Consider the following 24744-nt stretch of genomic DNA (forward strand, 5'->3'; position numbering starts at 1 on the left):
GGGATGTTATGTCAGCTAGCTGGCTATGACTATCCAACACAACACTGGAGCTCTTCTAAGTCAAGGTAAGCTTTTGGTTTTACTCATTTATTACCACTGGGCCCCACCGGTGTCAGTGCTAAACTGCTTACTGACTGTACACTGTAACATTACTGCATGATTGTAGCGAGTTTACTAACCTGGAGATGGGAGAACCTTCCAGAAGGACAACCATCTCTGCAGCACTCCACCAATCAGGCCTTTATGGTAGAGTGGCCAGAAGGAAGCCACTCCTTAGTAAAAGGCACATGACAGCCTGCTTGGAGTTGGCCAAAAGGCACCTAAAGGACTCTTAGACCACGAGGAAACAAGATTCTCTGGTCTGATGAAGCCAAGATTGCACTGTTTGGCCTGGCACCATCCCTACAGTGAAGCATGGTGGTGGCAGCATTATGCTGTGGGATGTTTTTCAGCAGCAGGGACTTGGACACTAGTCAGGATCGAGGGAAAGATGAACGGAGCAAAGTACAGAGAGATCCTTGATGAAAACCTGCTCCAGAGCACTCAGGACCTCAGACTGGGGCGAAGGTTCACCTTCCAACAGGACAACGACCCTAAGCACACAGCCAAGACAATGCAGGAGTGGCTTTGGGACATGTCTCTGAATGTCCTTGAGTGGCCCAGCCAGAGTCTGGACATGAACCCGATCAAACATCTCTGGAGAGACCTGAAAATAGCTGTGTGGTGACGCTCCCCATTCAACCTGACAGAGCTTGAGAGGATCTGCATAGGAGAATGGGAGAAACTCCCCAAATACAGGTGAGCCAAGCTTGTAGCGTCATACAAAGAAGACTTTGTCATTACCTCTGAAATCAATCAATAAAGGAATAAGGCACCAAACACTTGGTTTTTGTAAGCTGTATTTTTTTATTTACTGTAATAAGAGACATAACACTGCGTTGGAGAATAAATAGGAGGAAAAAGCAACACTTACCTGTAGGGAATCCAAATAAAAACAGTTGGAATGAGGTAACACTGAAGAGCAATGTTAATGTTGTTGTTTTTAACCAGTTTTCTGGTCTCATATCTGCAGCATGTAGAGCGAGTGCACCTGGGGAACAGAGGGAGACAATGACATGATTAAAACCACCTCCACACCAGTCGACCTATCCCAATCCAGGAAATCCTCTACAGATAGAAATACATTGTATAGATTAGAACAGGGCAGCAGGTAGCCTACTGAGAGCGTTGGGCCAGTAACCACAAGGGTGCTGGTTTAAATCCCAGAGACTAGGTGAAAAATCTGTCAATGTGCTCTTGAGTAAGGCACTTAACCCTAATTCCTCCTGTAAGTTGCTCTGGATAAGAGTGTCTGCTAAATGACTTATATGTAACATATGGTTGTCTGTCATTAGATGAGTAAATCATGTCAGCTCTTCTCATTAACTTCGATGTTGATCTGAAATGGTCAATGTTTCACCTCACTGAATACATCTTTGATGTTACACTAGGATGAAAACCAGCTGCCTTCAAGGAGCATAGTTGTGCACCCATGGGGTTGTTTCAACACCGAACCTCCATCCGTAAAACAGGCCATTATTACTCGTTATATTGATATGTCAATTGGCTTATGAGGAGTACTGATAGATGAGGTTCATTTACTAAGTAGTTCAGGGTTTCCAAAACTCGGTCCTGGGACCCCCTCTGGGTGCACACTTTGTAGATGACAAACACATATCGATTGAGAAAACAATTGTGTGTGTGTGTGTGTGTCAGACAGATGCAATACGAAACTCCATGTGGTACATGCTTTAGTGAAACAGGACAAGTCAGACCGATCATTTAGAATGACCGACGGTGCTGCGGCCTTGAAGTGCGAGATGGTCACCAGGTGATATCCACTTGAAGGACAAGCATCCTTCATTCATTGACTCCCTTATTAATTCTTCCTTCATTCTACTAATACACAGTGGGTTCCACCAAGTGGATTAATAGTGTCATGTCACAGAGGACAATGAAACAACATTCATTCAGGATACTAATGACAGGTGTATGTTGTAAGGACTGTTGTGTTAAACGGAACAGGTGGCCCTAAAGCAGTGTTTGTCAGTCCTGCTGCTAGGCAACCAACAAGCTACAGAAATGCTGTTATTTCAGGTTCAACAGGCCTGAAATATTGAGATCTGACCAGGGACCCGGTCGGGTTCTATATTTCAGACTTTTGACTCAGATCTGATATAATTGTCACGGTCTCAGGTACGTGCAATTGAAATTGATTTACCAACCAGAACCGTCCTCTTTAATGTGTGTGTGAGTTGATGACAACTACGCAAGCTTGTTATGTGTCAGCCAATTGCAACCCAATAAAAATGTATAGCTGAAACTGGGTCCGGCTGCTCACCTCACATGTGCCTTCTGCTGTGGAGACGGAGAGAGCGAGTGAAAGGAGCCTTGGCCTAGGCTAGGGCAGTCACGAAATCTCATCAGCCGGTGATTGTCAAGCAAATAAGGTAATTGACCATTAATTAACATGAACACATTTAGCATCTCCTGTTTTCAACATATAGTCTACAATTTTAAAAAGTCTAATAAATCCATGTAACATAGCCTACACCTTCACAATAAATCCATTATTTATTTTAGACAGGTCTAAAGAAGCATGATATGAAGAAAATGTCTATTTCATTAGAATAGTATACTCTGAGTTGTCCTTATGTTAGGTCTTGATGTGGCTATGCCAAATGGTTGTGGGCTACACTAGTTCCTTTAGCGGACAGGATTTGCTTAGAATTCCGTGGCATTATTTCATAGTATTAAGAATTAAATTGAACAAAGTTGAACAAAATATATTTTCTCATAATGATTTGAGGGAGTGCGTTAACAAATAAATAGGTACTCCTTTATGCTCAATTTAGAGTTATTAATGTAACTTGTTCTACAAATGTTGGGCTATATGTTTTGCTTTTTAATACATTGTTAGGCTGCATGATGATTTGAAAAATCATATTGAAGATATGGGAAGAACTGTCCACATTTACTTTTCGTCAGCCAACAATATGAGTAGGCCTAACGAACAGCAAAAGGAATAGCCTATTTCAGTCTACTATCCCCCATAGTACAAAAGTTGACCTATTCTATTCAGCGCGAGAAATAAATATTCCAAACAGTCTGGGACAGTTGTGGGATGCGAGATCCCAAACGAATAAAACCACTAGCATCAAAACATTTTTTTAATGCAATGTGGCTGACGCAACAGGTCAAAACTTCAGCTTTAAATGTTTACTACATATTAGTCTATTTCTTCACATTATACACGCAGCAATGAGCACATGGTAGTAGGCTATACGCGTGAATGTTCCATTAGCGGAAAACACCATTATCAAAAGTGACCGCAAATGCAGTTATGCATGTAATGCTTTTATTAGAAAAGGTGCATTTTTTATGGTGAAAATTATCTTCCCCAAACTTGAAACACACGCTGCTTATGTATGCCAGTTAGGCGCCCTTTGTAAAGCGGATTAAATGTGCTTCATTTTAAGATGTTATTTGGCCACTTTAGTTGTGATACAAACTTTAAAGCATATGGGCCTATGGGCTATAAAATATGCTGGGCATAATTCACAAATAATTGTATATAATATTAAGCTAATATTGTCACCCATCAGGCTATTCTTGATTTATTCGTCTTTACATATACTAAATAATGTGTGAAATTTGTTTTGATTTAGAATGGACCATTATCATGCATGTGTATTGAAACAGGGGCAGCAGGAAAAATGTCATCTCTGTACTTAAAGAGCAAATGGAAGAAGCTTTTCCCGGTGGTTTATTTCATGCCAGCCAGGTGGGTTATACTCCTGTTGTGAATAAGTCATGTGCTTAATACATACAAATACATATAGTAGGCCTATCCTATAGAAAGCTGATGGGACCCTCTTTTTATTAGCGACCATCAGCGGCCATCGCTCTGTTTTCTCCAGCAATTGCATAGCCTATAGAAATGTTGCAGATCTCCCAGGTGGCGCAGTGGTCTAGGGCACTGCATCGCAGCGCTAGCTGTGCTACCACAGACTCTGGGTTCGTGCCCAGGCTCTGTCGCAGCCGGCCGCGACCTTGGGGCCTAACCCGTCGTCCGGCCTAACCCAGACGACGCTAGACCCATTGTGCATCCTTGGGGCGATGCACAATTGGCCTAGCGTCGTCCGGGTTAGGCCGGTAGGGATATCCTTGTGTCATCATGCACCAGCGACTCCTGTGGCGGGCCGGGCGCAGTGCGCGCTAACCAAGGTCGCCAGGTACATGGTGTTTCCTCCGACACATTGGTGCGGCTGGCTTCCGGGTTGGATGCGCGCTGTGTTAAGAAGCAGCCTGGTTGGGTTGTGTTTCGGATGATGCATGACCTTCGTCTCTCCCGATTTGTCGCAATGAGACAAGATAGTAACTACTAATAATTGGATACTACGAAATTAGGGAGAAAAAGGGGGTAAAAAAAAAAGTTTCACAACATGAGCTCTGTTTTATTAGATTTGAATACATTTGCATTGATGTCAGTGATTAGAGGGACAATTAGTGCGCTGAGTACCAGGCAGTTAGCAAGTTTGGTAGGCTACTAATGGCCATCAGCAGAATCAGAGCGATAGAAGTCTAATTATTTTGACTAAACGGTCATGTGGAATTTGACTGCCTTCATGACTACCGGTGTGGCGGTAATATGGTCACCGCAACAGCCCTCGCCCTACTATTGATTGTGAAGATGGATTTTCATTGACGTAAAATTAGAGGGTTTTGATTTAATTTATTCGTATCACCATTAGCGACAAAGTATAATATAGTGAAAATATTATTTTCATATTGATTATACTTTGTTTTAGTATTGTATATTATTATTGGAAAAAGTGTTTTGTTTCTTTGTTGAGACATTTTTGTTGGCTAAATTAAGTTTGAACTGTTTTTTATTTTGTAGGCCTACAGAAGGCACCGCTTTTGTTGGTAATTGCTGCAATATAAGCCTGTTCAAAACTTTTGTGAAGGTTTAAACCATTTTTGTTTCTTTCTGTTGAGACATTTTTTGGGGCCAAATTACACTGAACAATATAAAACACAACACGCAACAATTCCAAAGACTTGAGTTACAGGTCATATGATGAAATCAAATCGAAATAAATTCATTAGGCTCTTATCTATGGATTTCACATGACTGGGAGTACAGATATGCATCTGTAGGTCACAGAGACCTTAAAAAAAAATAAAAATAGGTAGGGGCGTGGTTCAGAAAACCAGTCTGTATCTGGTGTGACCACAAGTTGCCTCATGCAGCGTGACATCTCCTTTGCATAGAGTTGATCAGGCCATTGATTGTGGCTGTGGAATGTTGTCCCACTCCTCTTAAATGGCTGTGCAAAGTTGCTGGTTATTGGCGGGAACTGGAACCTGCTGTTGTGCACGTTGATCTTGACTTCCAGAGCATCCCACACATGCTCAATGTGTAACACGTCTGGTAGATATGCAGGTCATTGAAGAACTGGGAAATTTTCAGCTTCCAGGAATTGTGTATAGATCCTTGCGACATGGAGTGTGCACTATCATGCTGAAACATGAGGTGATTGAGGCGGATGAATGGCACGACAATGGGCCTCAGGATCTCGTCACAGTATCGTCACGGTATCTCTGTGGATTCAAATTACTATAGATAAAATGCAATTGTGTTCGTTGTCTCTCGCGTATGCCTGCCCATACCATAACCCCACCGCCACCTTGGGTTACTCTGTACACAAGTTGACATCAGCAAACCGCTCTCCCACACGACATCATGCTGTCTGCCATCTGTCTAGTACAGTTGAAACTGGGATTCATTCAGGAAGAGCACACTTTTCCAGCATGCCAGTGGCCATCGAAAGTGGAGGAAGTCAGAGACCTGGCCGGGTGATGCCAGAATAACTACCTATCCCTCAACGTGACTAAGGAGATTATTGTGGACTACAGGAAAAGGAGGACCGAGCACGTCCCCAATCTCATCGACGGGGCTGTAGTGGAGCAGGTTGAGCGCTTTAAGTTCTCTGGTGTCCACATCAACAACAAACTAGAACGGTCCAAACACACCAAGACAGTCGTAAAGAGGGCACAACGAAGCCTATTCCCCCTCAGGAAACTAAAAAGATTTGGCATGGGTCCTGAGATCCTCAATAGGTTCTACAGTAGCAACATCAACGGCATCCTGGTTGCATCACTGCCTGGTACAGTAATTGCTCGGCCTCTGACCGCAAGGCACTACAGAGGGTAGTGTGTTGTCGTGGAAATATCCTTAATTACCAAATGATGAGAGAGCAAATCACACACCAGTCAGAGTTATGCTTAATCTTCACCTTTAATAAGAATTAAGCTTTTGCAATAGCATTTTGACTTTCAACATTTCAGTATAGCTAATAAAAAGTTGAGTGGTCAACATAATGGCAACTGAGATCTTTTATAGCAAAGATCCACCCCCCTAGTCGACATGATGACAAAACACAGATAATAGGAACTTTCACAAGGAAATATTTTACTTGAGAGAGGAGTATCCCATCGCCAGACAGTATTTAGCTATAAATTGTCGTTCAGTTTGGTCTCCTAAACAAAGCTTTTATCTCATTCTTGGTACAAAATAGTACCAAGACATAACAATTGATATATACCATTGGATGAGGTTATTTTAGATACTCCCATCCCAAATACAACCCATCCTGGACAATCTCACAGAGAGGAGAGTGAGCCTCTAGGTCAAGATAAATAAGGGCAACCTCAGAGGGAACATGGAATGGTTCCAGACACTGCCATCCTCCTCTCCCCAATGGGAAAAGTAGGGAGTGACTGGAACAGACATTGTGGAGCCAAGAGATAATTGGTTCCCCCTCAATCATCCCTTCACATGGTTTAAAAGATACGTTTACACATGACAAGCCTGACCTCTCCCCTCTGTGTGGCCCCAGTAACTGAACCCAGGACAGAGAAAGGATAACTGCAAATGGCCAAAACTATAGTACAAAAAGATAACCTCTAAATGACAAGTATCTCACAAGCATATTATGAAAATAAAACATCTTATGTTACCCAACTAATTCTGATTCATCCCCAATGTGTACGGCCCAGTACATAACTGGGGCTAAGCTGCCTGCCATCCAGGACCTATACACCAGGCGGTGTCAGAGGAAGGCCCTAAAAATGGTCAAAGACCCCAACCACCCCAGTCATAGACTGTTCTCTCTACTACCGCATGGCAAGCGGTACCAGAGTGCCAAGTTTAGGACAAAAAGGCTTCAACAGTTTTTACCCCCAAGCCATAAGACTCCTGAACAGGTAATCAAATGGTTACCCGGACTATTTGCATTGTGTGCCCCCCCAACCCCCTTTTTGCTGCTGCTACTCTTTATCATATATGCATAGTAACTTTAACCATATATGCATGTACCTATTACCTCAATCAGCCTGACTACCCAGCGTCTGTGTGTAGCCTCGCTACTTTTATATACCCTCGCTACTTTTATAGCCTGTCTTTTAACGGTTTTATTTCTTTACCTACCAATTGTTCACCCAATACCTTTTTTAGCACTATTGGTTAGAGCCTGTAAGTAAGCATTTCACTGTTGTATTCAGCGCACGTGACAAATAAGCTTTGATTTGATACGAGGCTGAACTGCAGTCAGGTCAAAACCCTGGTGAAGATGACGAGCATGCAGACAGTTTGTGTAGAAATTCTTCGGTTGTGCAAACCCACACTTTTATCAGCTATCCGGCTGGCTGGTCTCAGACGATCCTGCAGGTGAAGAAGCCGGATGTGGAGATCCTGGGCTGGCGTGGTCACACTTGGTCTGCTGTTGAGGCCGGTTGGACGTACTACCAAATTCTCTAAACATGGAGTCGGCTTATGGTAGAGAAATTAACATTAATTTCTCTGGCAACAGTTCTGGTGGACATTCCTGCAGTCAGCCTGACAGAAGACTACTAAAATCCCAAATCATCTTGAAGGACATGCCACTAAATCTTCCCCCACTCCCTCGCAAACATGTGTAAGTGCACGTCCTTATCACTCGACACATCCTCCCCACTTGCTCAATCATACAAATACACACACAGTATAGTTCTGTATGCTACGTTATATTGTCAAAGTCAAAAGAGTTAAATAGAAAAGCATTGTTTAGAACAGACATGCTCTGTAATGTGTAATTAGGGAACAGTGTCAGCTCTACACATTACATTTCTATCAGCAACATTCTAAACACTGCAGCACCACAGAATAGACCTAGTCCAAAAATCTACATTTAATGTCTTAAGATGTTGCAAGATATGAGTTTCTTTTGAATTTAAAAAAACTGGCCAGCTAACACAAATTAAACATATATACTATATTCAAAATACTTAATGAGGGATGGACACTAAACTAATTCCTTCACCGGTTCAATTCACTCATCTATAGTGGGTGTATGTGTTCAAGCTAGACACACATACATATTTACACACACAAAAGTATGTGGACACCACTTCAAATTAGCGGATTTGGCTATTACAACCACACCCATTTCTGACAGGTGTATAAAAATCGAACACACACACCCATGCAATCTCCATAGACAGACATTGGTAGTAGAATGGCCTAACTGAAGAGCTCAGTGACTTTCAACGTGGCACTGTCATAGGATGCCACCTTTCCAACAAGTTTGTTTGTCAAATTTCTGCCCTGCCAGAGCTGCTCCAGTAGAGCTTCGCCGGTCAACTGTAACTGTGAATTGGAAACGTCTAGGAGCAACAAAGTGGTAGGCCACACAAGCTCCCAGAACAAGACCGCAGAGTGCTGAAGCATGTAGAAATTGCCTGTCATCGGTTTCAACACTCACTACCGAGTTCCAAACTGTTCGTCAGGAGCTTCATGAAATGTGTTTCCATGGACGAGCAGCCACACAAAAGCCTAAGATCACCATGTGCAATGCCAAGCATTGGCTTAAGCAGTGTAAAGCTCGCCGCCATTGGACTCTGGAGCAGTGGAAACGCATTCTCTGGAATGATGAATCACGCTTCACCATCTGGCAGTCCGACGGACGAATCTGGGTTTGGTGTATGCCAGGAGACCACTACCCGCCCCAATGCATAGTGCCAACTGTATAGTTTGGTGGACGAGGAACAATGGTCAGACTGTTTTTCATGGTTCGGGCGAGGCGGGTTTGGATCCTTTTTTGGCCTCATGGGAGATCTGTTGACATGCCCTTTAGCAGGGCGTTGACCCTGGATGCTTCTGTGTTTCGCTCTGAAGGGGAGTCTGGTGTGGTGTAGTTGTTGAGCGGCTTCACTGCACGTATATTGTATGTTTTGGATATTCAATCAAAAATACATACATTTGGGGAAGGCCCTTTCCTGTTTCAGCATGACAATGCCCCTGTGCATGAAGTGAGGTTCATACATAAATGGTTTGTGGAGATCGGTGTGAAGAACTTGACTGGCCGGCACAGAGCCCTGACATCAACACCATCGAACACCTTTGGGATGAATTGGAACGCCGACTGCGAGCCAGGCCTAATCTCCCAATATCAGTGCCGACCTCACTAATGCTCGTGGCTGAATGGATGCAAATCCCCACAGCAATGTTCCAACATCTAGTGGAAAGCCTTCCCAGAAGCTGTTATAGCAGTAAAGGGGGGACCAACTCCATATTAATGCCCATGATTTTGGAATGAGATGTTCGATGAGAAGGTGTCCACATACTGTCATGTAGTGTAGTCACAGCTCCACTTGAATATACTTACCTGGAATATAATGCAAATGTTACACATTGAAGATCAAACACTTTCATCACACATGCTTCCACACAACACTCAAGACAAGCACATGATTTTACTATGTTTCTACACACACGGCAACACATTCTCTCGCTCGAGTACAGAGGTAAGTGCACGAGTACGGGATATTCAAATGTCATGATAAAATAACATAACACATGACAATATTACAAAAGTTTGTCTATAATTTTAAGTTAATTAAAATGCAAGAAACTTTAAATATACGGAAAAAGAATGAGAAATGACTAACAAAATGTAGAGTAGCTTATTGGTTCAAATTAAACTCTAGTGTATTGATCAGAATATCCGATATAGGTATTTTGCCTGGTTGAGGATCAATTACACCCAATAGTGATGTCTCGATACCAGTATCGCGATACTACGATAGATGTTCCTTGGCAAAATATTGTGTCCAATAGCTTTCAAATAAACAAATGTGACTCTGGGTGACAACATAAGGCTGTGCATGTTTTACACAGACATCATTTTGGCTCTACTCTGAAAAATTAAGAGATTAGTTTGAGTTCATAATACTTGAAACAAGGATGGAGGTGAGAAATCTCAAAATATCTAAAAAGGCAAGAGAGAGAGAGGCTACAAATTAGTTTTTTTTTTTTTTTTTTACTTCAATCAACTTAGTTTTCACAAAATGGCATTTCACAGTTTTATTGCAGTTAGCCAAACTACTACTACAGGATGCAATGTACTGGAAAGACATTCCATGGACGGGAGGAAATCAAAGTAAGCTAACCATTGCAGAGGCAATGCAGGCCTTCACTTGTTACTAGGATCTACTGAAAACAACAATAACAGGAGGATAGGATATTGATAGCAAAAATCAAGAAACAACATCATACAGAAGTTTATAAGCCATCTACAGACCTGCCTACATCAAGATACATCACAGTTAATATTGGCCTAAACCTTACCTACAGACCTGACTACATCAATATACATCGCAGTTGACATTGGCCTTTGGAGGCCAACATTGAAGATTTGTGTTTTTGCATGACTATTGGGCCTGGCTTTTGATATAAAACAAGTATTTTTTTCCCCTCAGTCAACATTTGGTACACATGAAGAAGCTGAGGGAAATAATCAGCCCAAATTAAAAGAACAGAAACAAACATTTGATGAGAAAATAAATCAGTTATTTTACATAATGAGAAAGGAAAAGCAAGAGATCCAAATATTGAGCCTTGGGGTACACCGTTGAAAAAATGTAAACATAATAACACAATCAGTATCTGCGACGTTTGTTGTTAGGCCCTTCATAGTTTCCCACAACAGGGATTCCCCTCCCGAAGCCTGCTGGCCCCCCCACTGCAGGTCCAGGCCCTGCCCCCATAAGCCCTGCTCCCACTGCCTGTTGCTGCTGAGGGGACTCGACACCTGGACGGCCACTCATTGGGGACGAACCAATCTGATTAGGAGCCCCCTGGGGGAACCTATCGTTGCGCTGCTACAGCATAAAGGGATAGGGTTGGTGGAGATATTATGAGCAGTCCAGATGCAGAAGAATCAGATGGGAGGGATATTCAATAACAATGTTCGTTTTGGCGAGGCAATGAGAAGGCGTTCCGAACGTCAAAGTAGGCAAGCAGAGGAGTTCCGGGCAGAGTCAGAAGAGGGAGAGAGGAATCAGTCCATTAGTTATGGGTGCAGAGCTGATATAAGCTATGAGAATCCCTTTCCTAACCCGCACTAACCTCATGATGTGAATAGTGAAGTCAGGGGAGTAAATGTTATTATTAACCTCAATTTGCTAATCACCACCAAGGGATACATGATATCATGATTAAATATACCGCAATGGTAGGGGAAAAGATGCCAGAAAAGACCAGCTGGACGAGATATCTGTACCATAAACTATTCAAATCAAAGTCACCTGAAACCCCACCTCTTCAAGGAATACCTAGGATAGGATAAGTAATCCTTCTCACCCCCCCCCCCCTTTAATGATTTAGATGCACTATTGTAAAGTGGCTGTTCCACTGGATGTCAGAAGGTGAATTCACCAATTTGTAAGTCGCTCTGGATAAGAGCGTCTGCTAAATGACTTAAATGTAATGTAATGTAAAACACATTGGAATGTAATATCCATAAGCAGCCTCTGGCATCTCCTCTCACCACTGGTTCAAACCTGAAAACAATACACTGCAGTTTCTATTCAGCACCAAGGGTTGAGCAGGTTACGGAGAGCGAGTTATTGAGAGAAATTGAAGAGGTTGAGAGTAAGCGCCCATCTTCGCGCATACATTACCATGGCTCCATTGTCTGGCATCATGTTTGGCGCGCCCATGTTTGGAGTTCCCTCGGGGCCCATGGCTCCGGTTCTTCCGCTCATGCCTATGCCAATCATTTGAGGGGGTCCCTGGTTTACACTGGCCCCGGCAACAGAGGCGGGGTTAAACCCATCTACACGCAAAACAACGTAGCATCGTTTGGTCACACTGGAAGTAAACCCCACCCATCACACCCCGTGTGCACTGTTTGTTGTTGTAGAGTGGTGTAAAAATCTCTCAGGGCTGACAGAGCTAGCTAACGTTGGTTGTTGGTCACACAAGCAATGCCAATTATGTAGGTGTCAAATGTTTCATTTCCCTAGTTTGATAGGAAAAATAAGTCAAAAATATTGAGCACTGTGGTACACAATTGAAAACATATCACATTTTGTTAGTCTGTGGTGAGATATCCATATCAATATATACACTGAACAAAAATATAAACGCAACATGTAAAATGTTGGTCTCATGTTACATGAGCTGGGGGCCTAATGAATTTTTCAATTGACTTTTTAAAAACATACATTCATAATTTGTTAATGATTTCATAAGGCAGTTTAAAAGTCTACAGCACATGTAATCATTAGGCTATGCCTTAAAATTGGTCAAATTGAATTAATATATAGCTGAACAACCAAAAACCAACGTTAGCAGATAGATTCCTACAACAGACTATTTACAGGTCATTGGGAACAGGAGCAGTGTATCGTACCATTCAATCAACAGAGCAAGAGTTCCATTACAGTAAAATAGCAATGTGGGACAAGCTGTGAGAGGCCCTCAGTCAGGATGAATTTCCGATTTCAGGCGAAAGAACGCCATCACCCAGTTCTGCTTCTAGGTTAAATACCGTGACTGCACATCACCGTTGCCAGATACTCAACCCCGGACCCAAATCCCATTCACAGCATTCATAGCCATAAGATACAGGTCTTTAAAAGCATCCGTAGGATGACAAGGCATTTAATAAAAAAATAACATTAATTGTTTGTTTTTTTAAGATAGAAAATGTTGCATCAACTACTAATGGAAACACGAGTAAAGAGTTCATAATGCTTTCTAGGTACTAAATGAGACAGAGCTGTATTAGTTATGAACTGACCCCACCCACCCACACACATTGCTAGAAATGAACAGAGTATCAACTTATCCTAGATGGTATATGTACACAGAAATGATACTGCAAAAAGCCCCCCCCCATAAAAATAATCCACCACCTCCTTGAACAACCCACGGCATTATGTTTGTAAGTAGTAAACATACACACACAGAAATGATACTGCAAACCCCCCCCTCAATAAAAATAATCCACCACCTCCTTGAACAACCCACGGCATTATGTTTGTAAGTAGTAAACATACACACACAGAAATGATACTGCAAACCCCCCCCCCTCAATAAAAATAATCCACCACCTCCTTGAACAACCCACGGCATTATGTTTGTAAGTAGTAAACATACACACACATTAAATGTAAATACAATCAAAGGGGTAGGTTTATTCTAAGCTTGTAGATAAACGTTGACCAAGTGTTGGATTGGTGGCTACTGCTGATACAAAATATTTGCTAAAAACCCTCAAGCTAGAAATGTTTGTTCGGTTTGGGCCTCATCTATTGTTCGAATCAGGTAACCTATAAATAAGTAGGTCTGTAGAAAGAGCAAAAGTGAAGTTACATGAAACATTAAGGACTAAAGAAAACAATGGTTTCCTTCAACCAGTTGACTAAATAACAAATGACCTGATAACAAAAAGATCATAAGTAGTGAAGTCATCATGTAAAATTCACACTAAAAAAGGTAGATGTGTCTTTCTACGAATTGATGTACTCAGTTTCTCCACACAAATCAGGGGTAAAAACAAAATAAATCACATGACTGAAATTTAAGTCAATCTCAGATCGACTGCAAAACTCCCTTTTCATTCAAATAAAAAAAGGCATGACCATCATTACTTGTCAGGAAAGAGGATAATTGGGTACATGTATTAAAACTGAATTACACCATTTAGCCATTAAAACAAACAAAAAATCTCTAAAACATTTGGAAATCCTTTGCAGTGATAGATAACTTTAACCCCTCCACGATTATTTCAGTCTCACAATCCCCCAAAACACACTTACACCCTAGTCACTCTCACTCACAGTTCTAATCAGTGACACAACAACATGATTAGCATGTTCTCGAACTACGCCACATGAGCATATTTCCCCCAGTAGTATTAGTACTTCAGTACACACAGTATGTAGGTGATGTGCAGCCCCGGGTTACAATCAGGAAGTGGTGAAGGAGCCACCATGAGCCTCACACAGCCCATCCCGTTCAGAGCCTCACAATATGTCTTTAGCCCTGCTCCGAGCCCTTTAATGTCTGCCGACCTGAAGGAACTAGCCAGGTGCACACAATATGGCGGAGGCTCCACCTAGCCTTCTTAGGGGGAACTTCTGCCTTGTGGCAAAACTCCAGTAACTTTCCTCAAATTCCCAGGCTTTGCAGGAATCCCAGTCCCTGGGAATTGAGAAAGTTACCAGAATTTCACAAACATAGCCATATGGCCAACACCTTCCCAGTTCCTTTAGATCTGTAGACACCGAAAGGGGGAGGGGGTAGTTCATGGTTGTTTATGGACCAGTCAGTGCTGAGTCATCGTTATGACCCTACCTCCCATATTAATGGCTCCACGAGGGCCCAGTTCACCCATTCTCATTTCCTGTTCTCTCTGGAAGAAGTGAAGAAGAGTGGTGCACCCGTAAACCTTGTGGACAATAACTACTAGGACCATTAGGACATGTGTAGGATGATTCCTCACACATCACAACACTCACACAGATATATAAGCAACAGCCAGGGAATAAGGATAATAATGTTCTCCCAACTGTGATAGAAAAAGTCATGAAGGAGAAGTTACAAAAGCTGTGTGTGGAATGATACTGTATTGGATATGTAAGAATTTAGTGTGAGAGGAGCACATACGGAATGATCATCTGAGTTCCTAGGTTTGCTTAACAAGTTACCTATGTGTCCAGTATGGATTCTCAAGGTCCATCTAAAAAGGTCAATATGGGTCTGTATGTGATAACTTAATATGGGCCAAACCAAAATATAACATGGATTTAGTCCAAAGTTGATCAAACACTGAAGTGACCTTGTGGTAATTACAGCCTAATAGAGGAATAAGGGTTACTGATAAATATGCAAGAGAAAAGATAGAGAAGTAGATAAATCCCTTCCACACATTAATGTTCAGACAACCTAAACATTAGTAAACACAAATATATATGTACACTACACAAACCCACAAATGAAGCTGTACAAAACACACACATTATCAACACTGACCTCCCCTCACACACACACTCACATAAAATATATTATAAAGGACATGCAATAAACATGCCCCCACTCGCCCTCTCACACACACATAAGTACACATTATCACTCAACCCCCCCACACACACACTCGCAGACACAAATAATATGCAAGTACACTCAACATCCTCCCAACTCGCTCACTCACACCATCATACAAATATGATACACATACAGTATAGTCCTGTGTGCTACGTTATAGTGTGAACGTCAGACGCGTTACAGATAGAAAAGCATTGTTTAGAACAGACATGCTCTGTAACGTGTAATAGGGAACAGTGTCAGCTCTACTCATTGCATTTCTACCAGCAACATTCTAAACACTGCAGAACCACAGAATACACCTCCTGGTCCAAAATGTTGTCAAATCTGAGTTTCCTGTGAATTTTAAACTGGCCAGCTAAAACAAAGTAAACATGGGTAAATAGTACATATATTACATATTAATATACTATATTTCAAATCATGTTACATTTAAATAGTTAATGAGGGAAGGACACTAAAAATCCTTCACCAGCTGCATTCACTCATCTTTTGTGGGACAAATTGTGTTCTAGTTATATAGTTACAGCTCCACTTGAATATACTTACCTGGAATACAATGCAAATGTTCCACATTGAAGATCGAACACTTCCATCACACATACTTGCACACAACACTCCTTCAAGACAAGCACATGAAGTAGTTTAAGTACACACACACAAATTCTCATCACAGACAAACACACGAGGCAACAAATTCTCACACACTCACTCTCGTCTCTGTTGAGTACAGAGGTAAGTGCAGTATGGGAAATTAAAATGTCATGTTAATTAACATGACACGTGACAGTATTACAAAAGTTTGAGTTAATTAAATGGAAGAATCTTTAAAAGAAAAAGAATGAGAACTGTTAAACGAGAAACAAAACAAAATGTATAGTATTTGTTGGAATTAAATCTTGAGTATTGATCAGAATATCTGATATAGGTATTTTGGAACAATTTCCGCACAAATGTTTATGGATAAATACTCCCCAAAGTACAGTATGCACTACTACTAAACATTTTTATTTTATACCTTAAAAAGTAACTAGAAGGTAATTATCAATTAACAAAAAATTGTGGGACTTGCTTTAGGTATTTGAAAGTATTTGTGTGGTAGTTGAAGAAATGTAAAACATTTTACTTAAGTGAAGAATTATAGCCAAAGTTAAATGATAAAATATCTAGTCTGATAAGCCCATACTATGATAGACAACTATAAAAACCTTATTACTTTGGCGTGTGGGGGAGTCAGAGCACATATTTCATCACGAATACAGTAAATACACTCAGACTACAATACTTTTACTCATAAGGAATTAGAAAAGTTGTAGGCTATAATTAGGGGTGATGAATATGTTACACCTAGTGGTAGAAGTTTGTTAGTGTTGAAAATTTGAGTCTGGTGTAGTAGAGGGTGTGACTGATTTATAAAATTAATTTATGAATAGTAGCCTTCAGTGGGAGACTAGGTAGTATAGTAAGTAGCCTAGAAGTACTAGCAGTAGTCTACATTGCAGTAGTGACTGTTTTAGATCGGTAGGCTAGAGTAAGGGTAGCCTAGTGGTTAGAGCGTTGGACTAGTAACAGGAAGGTTGCAAGTTCAAACCCCCGAGCTGACAAGGTACAAATCTGTCGTTCTGCCCCTGAACAGGCAGTTAACCCAATGTTCCTAGGCCATCAGTGAAAATAAGAATTTGTTCTTAACTGACTTGCCGAGTTAAATAAAGGTAAAATACATTAAAATAATAATAATTTGATATTGCTGTTCTGATTTCAGATTTGAAAAGCAGACTTAAGATTTCATACACTAAGTTTTTATGAAAGTAGTCAAAAGTGAAGAGATAGTTGATGCGGTTCCTAAAACAGCTGTATAGTTTGATTGTTAGAAGATAATTCCGTTCCCGATTTCAGATTTGAATAGCAGAGAAGACAAATATTTCATGTCCTCTAAGTTTTGTCTAAATTGTTGGGAAAGAGGTCAAAGCAGCTGATGTGTAAAAAGTCACATTGTTATACAAAGTTTTAAGGACAAAAAGTTTAATAATTTAACAAGTATATATGCAGGGCCTCCCGAGTGGCGCAGCGGTCTAAGGCACTACATCGTAGTGCTAAAGGTGTTGCTACAGACCCGGGTTCGATCCCAGGCTGTATCACACAACCGGCCATGATCAGGAATGCCAAAGGGTGGCGCACATTTGGCCCAGCATCATCCAGGTTAGGGGGAGAGTTTGACAGGGGGAGCTTCATTTGTCTCATCACGCTCTAGCGACTCCTTGTGGTGGGCTGGGCACCTGCAGGCTGACCTTGGTCATCAGGTGAACGGTGTTTCCTCCAACACATTGGTTTACCTGGCTTCCGGGTTAAGCTGGCAGGTGTTAAGAAGCGCGGTTTGGCGGGTTATGTTTCAGAGGACGCATGACTCGGCATTCACTTCCAGAGCCCATTGGGGAGTTGCAGCGATGAGACAAGATCGAAATTGGGGAGAAAAGGGGGTAAAATTATTATTATCAAAATAAAATGCTATGAAAAAAACGCTATGCAAGCAACTTAATCCAGACCAGTCTACACATTTTAAAATTTGAAATGGTATTTCTATCTGAAACTGCGTTAAGAGCGTGCTACATAATAACAACCATAAGTATTTTTTTTTGTGTAAAATATTTAAAGTGAGGACTTTTGCTAGTGCCACTAATAATAGTAGGCCTACATATACTGTACTGTAATCCTGTGTATGTTTTACACGAGCACAACTTTGGCACTCTGGATGACGGGACACATTGAATACAAAGTGGTGCCCAATTGATAGATCTTTAAAAGTTATATTATTGCCAGACACTTCTGACTTCTAAGTTGTAGTTCAGCTTTGTCTTATGGACTTCTATTCAACCATCCCTTTTGGTTTTCATTCCTCGGTCGATAGCGCATTAAGTTAGGGGATGGAGCATCATTTAATTTTTTAAACCTGCACTCGTCTTTTCCTACTAGCACTGACATTGCTGATCACTACTTTAATTGAGGAAAAATTGACTTACTACGACTGATATGTGGCTGTCTCACCTAGCTTTCTTACGATGAATGCACTAACTAAGGATGGATGGGAGCGTCTGCTAAATTACTAAAATGTAAGAGGGAGACAAAAAGTGTGTTAGGTATACGTGTTGTTCGTAAGTGTGTGTGAGGCTTGCGAGCATGTTCTGAGATTGCCGCCAGTGTAACACCCCCCCCCCCCACCCCACAAGACTAATGGTAAAGGGTAACGACAATAGATCTATGTTAATCCTTGTGCGGGTTGTTTTGGGTTAAGCTGTAGGAGTTGTAACTGTTGCATAGGAGCAAGAGTTCATGCTAAGAGTAGTGTAAGGGTGGCTGTAACAGCAGAGGGTGCTTTGTACGATATTTCCAGCCGGTCCTCTTTCTCTACGGCCTCTCAACACACAATAGAAACAGAGAAGAAAAGTTATTATGCAGCAACATCATAAGACACATCACATCCACAGGCATGCAGTAATACAAGTGCACCAAGGGCTAGGTAGATAAACACATGTTTCCTGAGAATGTCAGTATGTTTCCCAACCCATGATCACAGAGTTGCAATGATGAAAAGTTGACTGGAGACTATTGAAGTACTGAAAATTGGGACCAAGACTTAGGCCTGAAATGAAAGACATTAAAATCCACCTAAAAAAGCTGATGACAGATTCCTCACCTCTTTGCCTGTGTTTTTGTCAAGTGATTAGATAAAGTGAAGATACCAAAGGACACAGCATTTGCACAGTGGCCATTTATAGACATGCCATTAACATTTTAACAGATTGACATTCAAGTTACCCTATCGCCTTCATGGAAAACCTTAGAACTATTCTGAGGACTCTCTCTGGAAGTGAAGTTACTCTCATCTGGAACAAACTCAAGCATCACAAATGAGCATTGTGGTGAAAGGGTCTGTCAATCATTAGCCTCTCCCCTCTTAACGTTCCCACAAGAAAGCCAAGCTGTCGGTTACAGGATCTAACTTACTTCAGACAACTCAGCAGAGATAGAGCAGTATTTTGTTCTGTGTCCCTCACCCATACTACTTTAGTAAAATAGGTGTTGAAAACCCAGGTAAATACAACAGACATTTGAATTGATGATATACGTATAACGTGGGACAGCTACATGGTGTTTTATGTCGCTGGCTGTGAGGATAGTATTGTGGATACACAGCTTAGAAGGGCTGCTAATTGCTAGACATCAGTTTGGTGAGAAAAATACACCCTGAAAACCACAGTAAAACAACGATGAACCAATATGAAAACCCCTCGGCCTTTCTCTTTTGGTTTTAGCAGATCTGAAGAAACCAGATGGGTGTAAACAAGATGGTGGCTGTCAGCTGCTACCCTAAGCCCATTGGAGGGTTAGGTTGAGCAATTGCTGCACTGCTTACACCTATCAGTCCCGTAAGAAGGAGAATGAAGTGGCTTGAGGTCAATTTCAGATCAGGTTTGCGTCTTCCAAGCGAAAGTCTTTGGAAGATACCAAAACCAAACCTAGAGCCCTGTTGGTATTGTGACATGCTACTTAGATAAGAAATAGCACTAAATCGGTAGTAGGCTACCCTAAACTAGACCAACCCAAAATACATTTTTATTAGACTTTCACACACAGGACTACGGTACACTATGTTCATCTGTAGTTGCCTAGAAAAGATATGCTCCTATAGTGATATGGGACACTATTTGAAAAGAGAAAGGCAGCATTCTGGGATGCTTTAGGAATGGGTATTCAAAATGATTTTACTATTCAAATAACATCACTTATATTTTCCAGATAGTCAAAAAATGCACATGGCAGAGGTAAACAGAGGAGATACTGCGTTTCCGGTAGTTTGGCTAACAGCAACAGCGAAAGAGAAGTCTGATTTTCGCCGTGATAGAAGCATTTCTGCTACAAAAAAAGGTTTTCTGGTGAGTGTTTTGCATTGATCTGTGTCAGGTATTGTGGAAACTCTGTCAAGGGAGTGCCTGTCATTGCTATTTGAAGTGGGGGAAATGGCATACCGAGTCAGGCAGCCTGGAGGGCTAAATACCCAGCAGTATCTCAACGCACCGCTATAGAAACTACATTCAAAGGTTTGTTGTTTAATTCAATTAAGAATTTCAGATGTCCTGGTATTTCTTTGTAGATAAAAATATCACAAGGATGACGTAATATAGACAAAGCTTTTCCATCGTTAAAATAGGTCTAAATAAATATCTAAAAAAATTAACACTCAAGTAACTGAATACTAACATTCGGTCAGATATCCGGGTATTTAATTAACCGTGCCCGTCCCTAGTATGCTTGATCATCATCAGTGTGACGTAGAGCGGTAGGACTGTTAGGCATCTCTTCTCAGCACCCAACATGATCGATGGACCCGAAAAATCCCTATCAGAATGTTCTCAAAATCCCCATCTAAAACGCAGACCCTCAGCAGAATCATGTGAATGAAAGTGTGTGAACACTGCTTCTCTGAATTGAAGAAACTTTTTTTAAAGTGTGATAGTTTGTGTATTCAAAAACCAAGAAATGAGTGATACTGACTGTACTGATGTGAATGTCTATGTTGGCTGTGTGTGTGTTCTCCAAGTGTATTCACACTCTTCATGAAGTTAGGCTTGAGCCGGTCTGACCTTTGTGTGTGCATGTTTGTGTGTCTGTCCGGTGAACTCACGGTGTCCGCATAGTTTGGCTTGAAGCCGTCCGGTTGGCGTCTCATCTCTTCCTGCTCTCGATGCCGCTGCATCATCTCCTCCTCCTGCCTACGCCTCTCCTCATGTCTACAAACAGGAGAGAACGTTTAACACACACACTTCTGACAAGTAGAAAATAGAGTGGGAGGTACACACACGTACCTCATCTCTATATTCTTGCGTTTCTGCAGCTCCTGGTTGCGAAGCTCCTCCAGACGTCTCAGCTCCTCTTGACGCCTCATCAGGTCTGAGAAAGAGGAGATGACAGAGAAATATAGGTTGGCTTGGTATTACATCAGCTCTGAGAGAAAGGGGTTGGCTTGGTATTACATCAGGTCTGAGAGAAAGGGGTTGGCTTGGTATTACATCAGGTCTGAGAGAAAGGGGTTGGCTTGGTATTACATCAGGTCTGAGAGAAAGGGGTTGGCTTGGCATTACATCAGGTCTGAGAGGAGGGGTTGGCTTGGCTTGGTATTACATCAGGTCTGAGAGAAAGGGGTTGGCTTGATATTACATCAGGTCTGAGAGGAGGGGTTGGCTTGGTTTGGTATTACATCAGGTCTGGTCTGAGAGGAGGGGTTGGCTTGGAATTACATCAGGTCTGAGAGGAGGGGTTGGCTTGGAATTACATCAGGTCTGAGAGGAGGAGTTGTTTGATATTACATCAGGTCTGAGAGGAGGGGTTGGCTTGGTATTACTTCAGGTCGGAGAGGAGGGGTTGTTTGGTATTACATCAGGTCTGAGAGGAGGGGTTGGCTTGGTAATACATCAGGTCTGAGAGAAAGGGGTTGGCTTGGTTTGGTATTACATCAGGTCTGAGAGGAGGGGTTGGCTTGGTTTGGTACTACATCAGGTCTGAGAGGAGGGGTTGGCTTGGTATTACATCAGGTCTGAGAGAAAGTGGTTGGCTTGGTAATACATCAGGTGTGAGAGAAAGGGGTTGGCTTGGTATTACATCAGGTCTGAGAGAAAGGGGTTGGCTTGGTATTAATGTTTTTTTGTATTCACATGTGACAGTTTCTGACAACACTTGAAGTAGGCCTATGGCTATGTCTGCTAATGTTGAATATGCGCACAACACAAAAGGTAACATGTTAACTTTGTCCTTGAGAAGTGAGTGTCTTCCTCAGTGTGTGTGAGAGGTTCCTCTGAGTGTGTGTACCTTGTCTCATCATCATGAGCTGATGCTCGTGCTTGGCGGCCTCCATCTCTTGCTCCAGCTTCTCCTTTGCCTCTCGGATGTTGCGCTCAACCTGGTCTCTCTGCTGCTTTTCCATCTCGTCCAGGGCCTTCCAGCGGGACGAGTACTCAAACTCAAATGTTCCCGGCTGGGCAAACCGCGGGGGGTGCTCCCTCTCCCTGGGGAGACAGGGAGGAGAGGGGTTAGTGGCTGGACTAAGACCTGCAGGGAGACCATGAGGAAAGTGGAACGGTGCACACACACACTGACAGGCAAGTGAATAAATCAACAAATTCATACTGGTTATGATAAAGAACTCCTGTTGTCAAGACTGGTACAGAGAGTAAAACTCCCAATAGGAGATTGTGTGTATAACGTACTTGTGGTAGTGTACAGATTTCACCAGCAACTTCTCTGGGAGTCCATCCTCTTCATCCAGCTGCTCGGTGGGTTCCACAATGGCAGGCCGAGGAGACCTGGAGACAACATGGTGAGATGGGAGTGATCACTCACACTGCTTGGAATTGATTTGGCGCGTTTGGGTTATTTCGTAAACCAGGTAACTAAGTAAATGCAGTCGTTGGTTGTCTTACGTGGTGAGCAGCAGCGCCCCGTCAGCACAGCGATCCAGGGCTTTACGAGCACAAGGTTTGTTGGCAAACTCCACGAAGCCCTTCCCAGTGGGCCTTCCGCGGTCGTCCACGACAACGATAGCCCTTTCCACGGGGCCGAACTCGGAGAAGGCCTCCTCAAGGAGCTCGTTGGAGACCACGGGGGAAAGGTTCCGCACCGTGAGGGCAGAGCCGTGCGTGGCGAAGCGGATCCGGATAGGTCGGTTCCCCAGCACTATGCCATCCAACTCTGCCTTGGCAATCTCCGCCAGCGTCCTGGTTTCCTAGAAAACCAGGCCAAAGGTTAGGCTCCATTGATAGCAAACTTTCAAGCGTTTTTTATGCAGTCTTGATTGATTAATGAGAATTGCCACCTAGATAGTGTTGCCATAAAATCTAGTCAAGTATGTTTCGAAGGGACCCAATGTATCAAGTAATGAATGGCTTCGGGTGGGGGGAGTAGGCTTAACAACTGGTCAGGCAGACCCATCCGCCTGAGTAATAAATAGTAGCTAACTAACTAGGGGAAACAGATGGCTATCGATACTAATGCGGCCTAAACGCCAACATTCAAAAGCAGCTTCCTTCACCACGGAGTTAGATATTACAGATTAACGTTACTCTAAAACACAGTCTTACCAGTCGAATGAAGCCGAATCCTCGGTCTCGGTTGATAAACACCTCGTTAGCCTCGCCATACTTGGAAAACAGCTTTTTGAAATCATCCTCCGTGAGGTCTGTCGGGAGGTTACCGATGAACAACCTACAACGCTGCGTGAAGGTTTTCTCCCCGGGTCTCCTGAAACTCTTTATATCCAGCGTCATCTCCTGCGACTCTCCGGCTCCACCCTCCCCCTCTGCCGCAGGACTGGCAGCCGTCGGCGGCTTTGGTGGTGGGGTTTTCCCATCCGCAACATTCGGCCTTCGCTCCATGCCTGGAGAGTCCATGTTGCGCTTTGTGTGCTGCTGCTGGTGGTACTGCTGCTGCTGCTGAGGTTTCGGCGACGGTGCGTTGTTTTGAATGTTGACCTGCTTTAGATTTCGGTGAGCCATACTTAGAGCGATGTAAATCTCTCACAATATGTATCCAGTAAATATAGCTTTGAATGCGCAGAAATATTTCAGAAACGACGAAATCTTGCCTCCTTTCAGTCATCAGCCAGCGAAGTGCGGCTGTAATTCAAAATGGCGATGACTGCGCGCGCACCGTTGACGCGAGGTATTCAACGTGGCTGTGTTTTTCCCCTTGGCCGCTAGGTGGTGTACGAAGACTTTCACAAGATCAGGGATGTCGGGAAGGTTTTGCATGGCACGGTGGCATGCTGATGCTGATGCTGATGTTGATGCTGATGCTGATGCTGATGCTGATGCTGGTGTCGCACATGTTCAAGGTCAATGGGGCGGCAGGGTAGCCTAGTGGTTAGAGCATTGGACTAGTAACCGGAAGTTCAAATCCCTGAGCTGATAAGGTACAAATCTGTCGTTCTGCCCCTGAACAGGCAGTTAACCCACTGTTCTTAGGCCATAATTGAACATAAGAATTTGTTCTTAACTGACTTGCCTGGTTAAATAAAGGTACAAAAAAAAATGTAATGGGAAGATTCAGTGTGCTGCCGCTGACACTTTACTACATTTACATTACATTTAAGTCATTTAGCAGACGCTCTTATCCAGAGCGACTTACAAATTGGTGAATTCACCTTCTGACATCCAGTGGAACAGCCACTTTACAATAGTCTATCTAAATGATTGCTATTCGTAACAGCAGTATGTTGG

General features: G+C 42.5%; 1 protein-coding gene across 4 annotated transcripts; it reads right to left on the reverse strand.

Annotated features, from left to right (window-relative positions):
- Positions 1-892: 892 nt before the first annotated feature.
- On the reverse strand, positions 893-24173 carry LOC135542766 (paraspeckle component 1-like). 4 transcript variants are annotated; one of them, XM_064969948.1, is made up of 9 exons: positions 23608-24172; positions 22951-23252; positions 22738-22833; positions 22340-22536; positions 21340-21424; positions 21159-21264; positions 14729-14786; positions 12046-12200; positions 4199-11241 (listed from the first exon to the last, which is right to left on the reverse strand). In XM_064969948.1, the coding sequence occupies exons 1-9, from the start codon at positions 24019-24021 to the stop codon at positions 11023-11025; spliced, it is 1632 nt and encodes a 543-aa protein (XP_064826020.1). In that variant the 5' UTR covers positions 24022-24172; the 3' UTR covers positions 4199-11022. The 4 variants fall into 4 exon arrangements, with proteins under 4 accessions (XP_064826022.1, XP_064826020.1, XP_064826019.1 ...); XM_064969947.1 differs by having other exon boundaries at positions 4201-11244; XM_064969950.1 differs by lacking the exons at positions 4199-11241; positions 12046-12200; positions 14729-14786 and adding an exon at positions 893-1090 and having other exon boundaries at positions 23608-24173.
- Positions 24174-24744: the final 571 nt, after the last annotated feature.

The sequence above is a fragment of the Oncorhynchus masou genome, chromosome 6 (assembly GCF_036934945.1).
Source record: "Oncorhynchus masou masou isolate Uvic2021 chromosome 6, UVic_Omas_1.1, whole genome shotgun sequence".
Taxonomy (NCBI): Eukaryota; Metazoa; Chordata; class Actinopteri; order Salmoniformes; family Salmonidae; genus Oncorhynchus; species Oncorhynchus masou.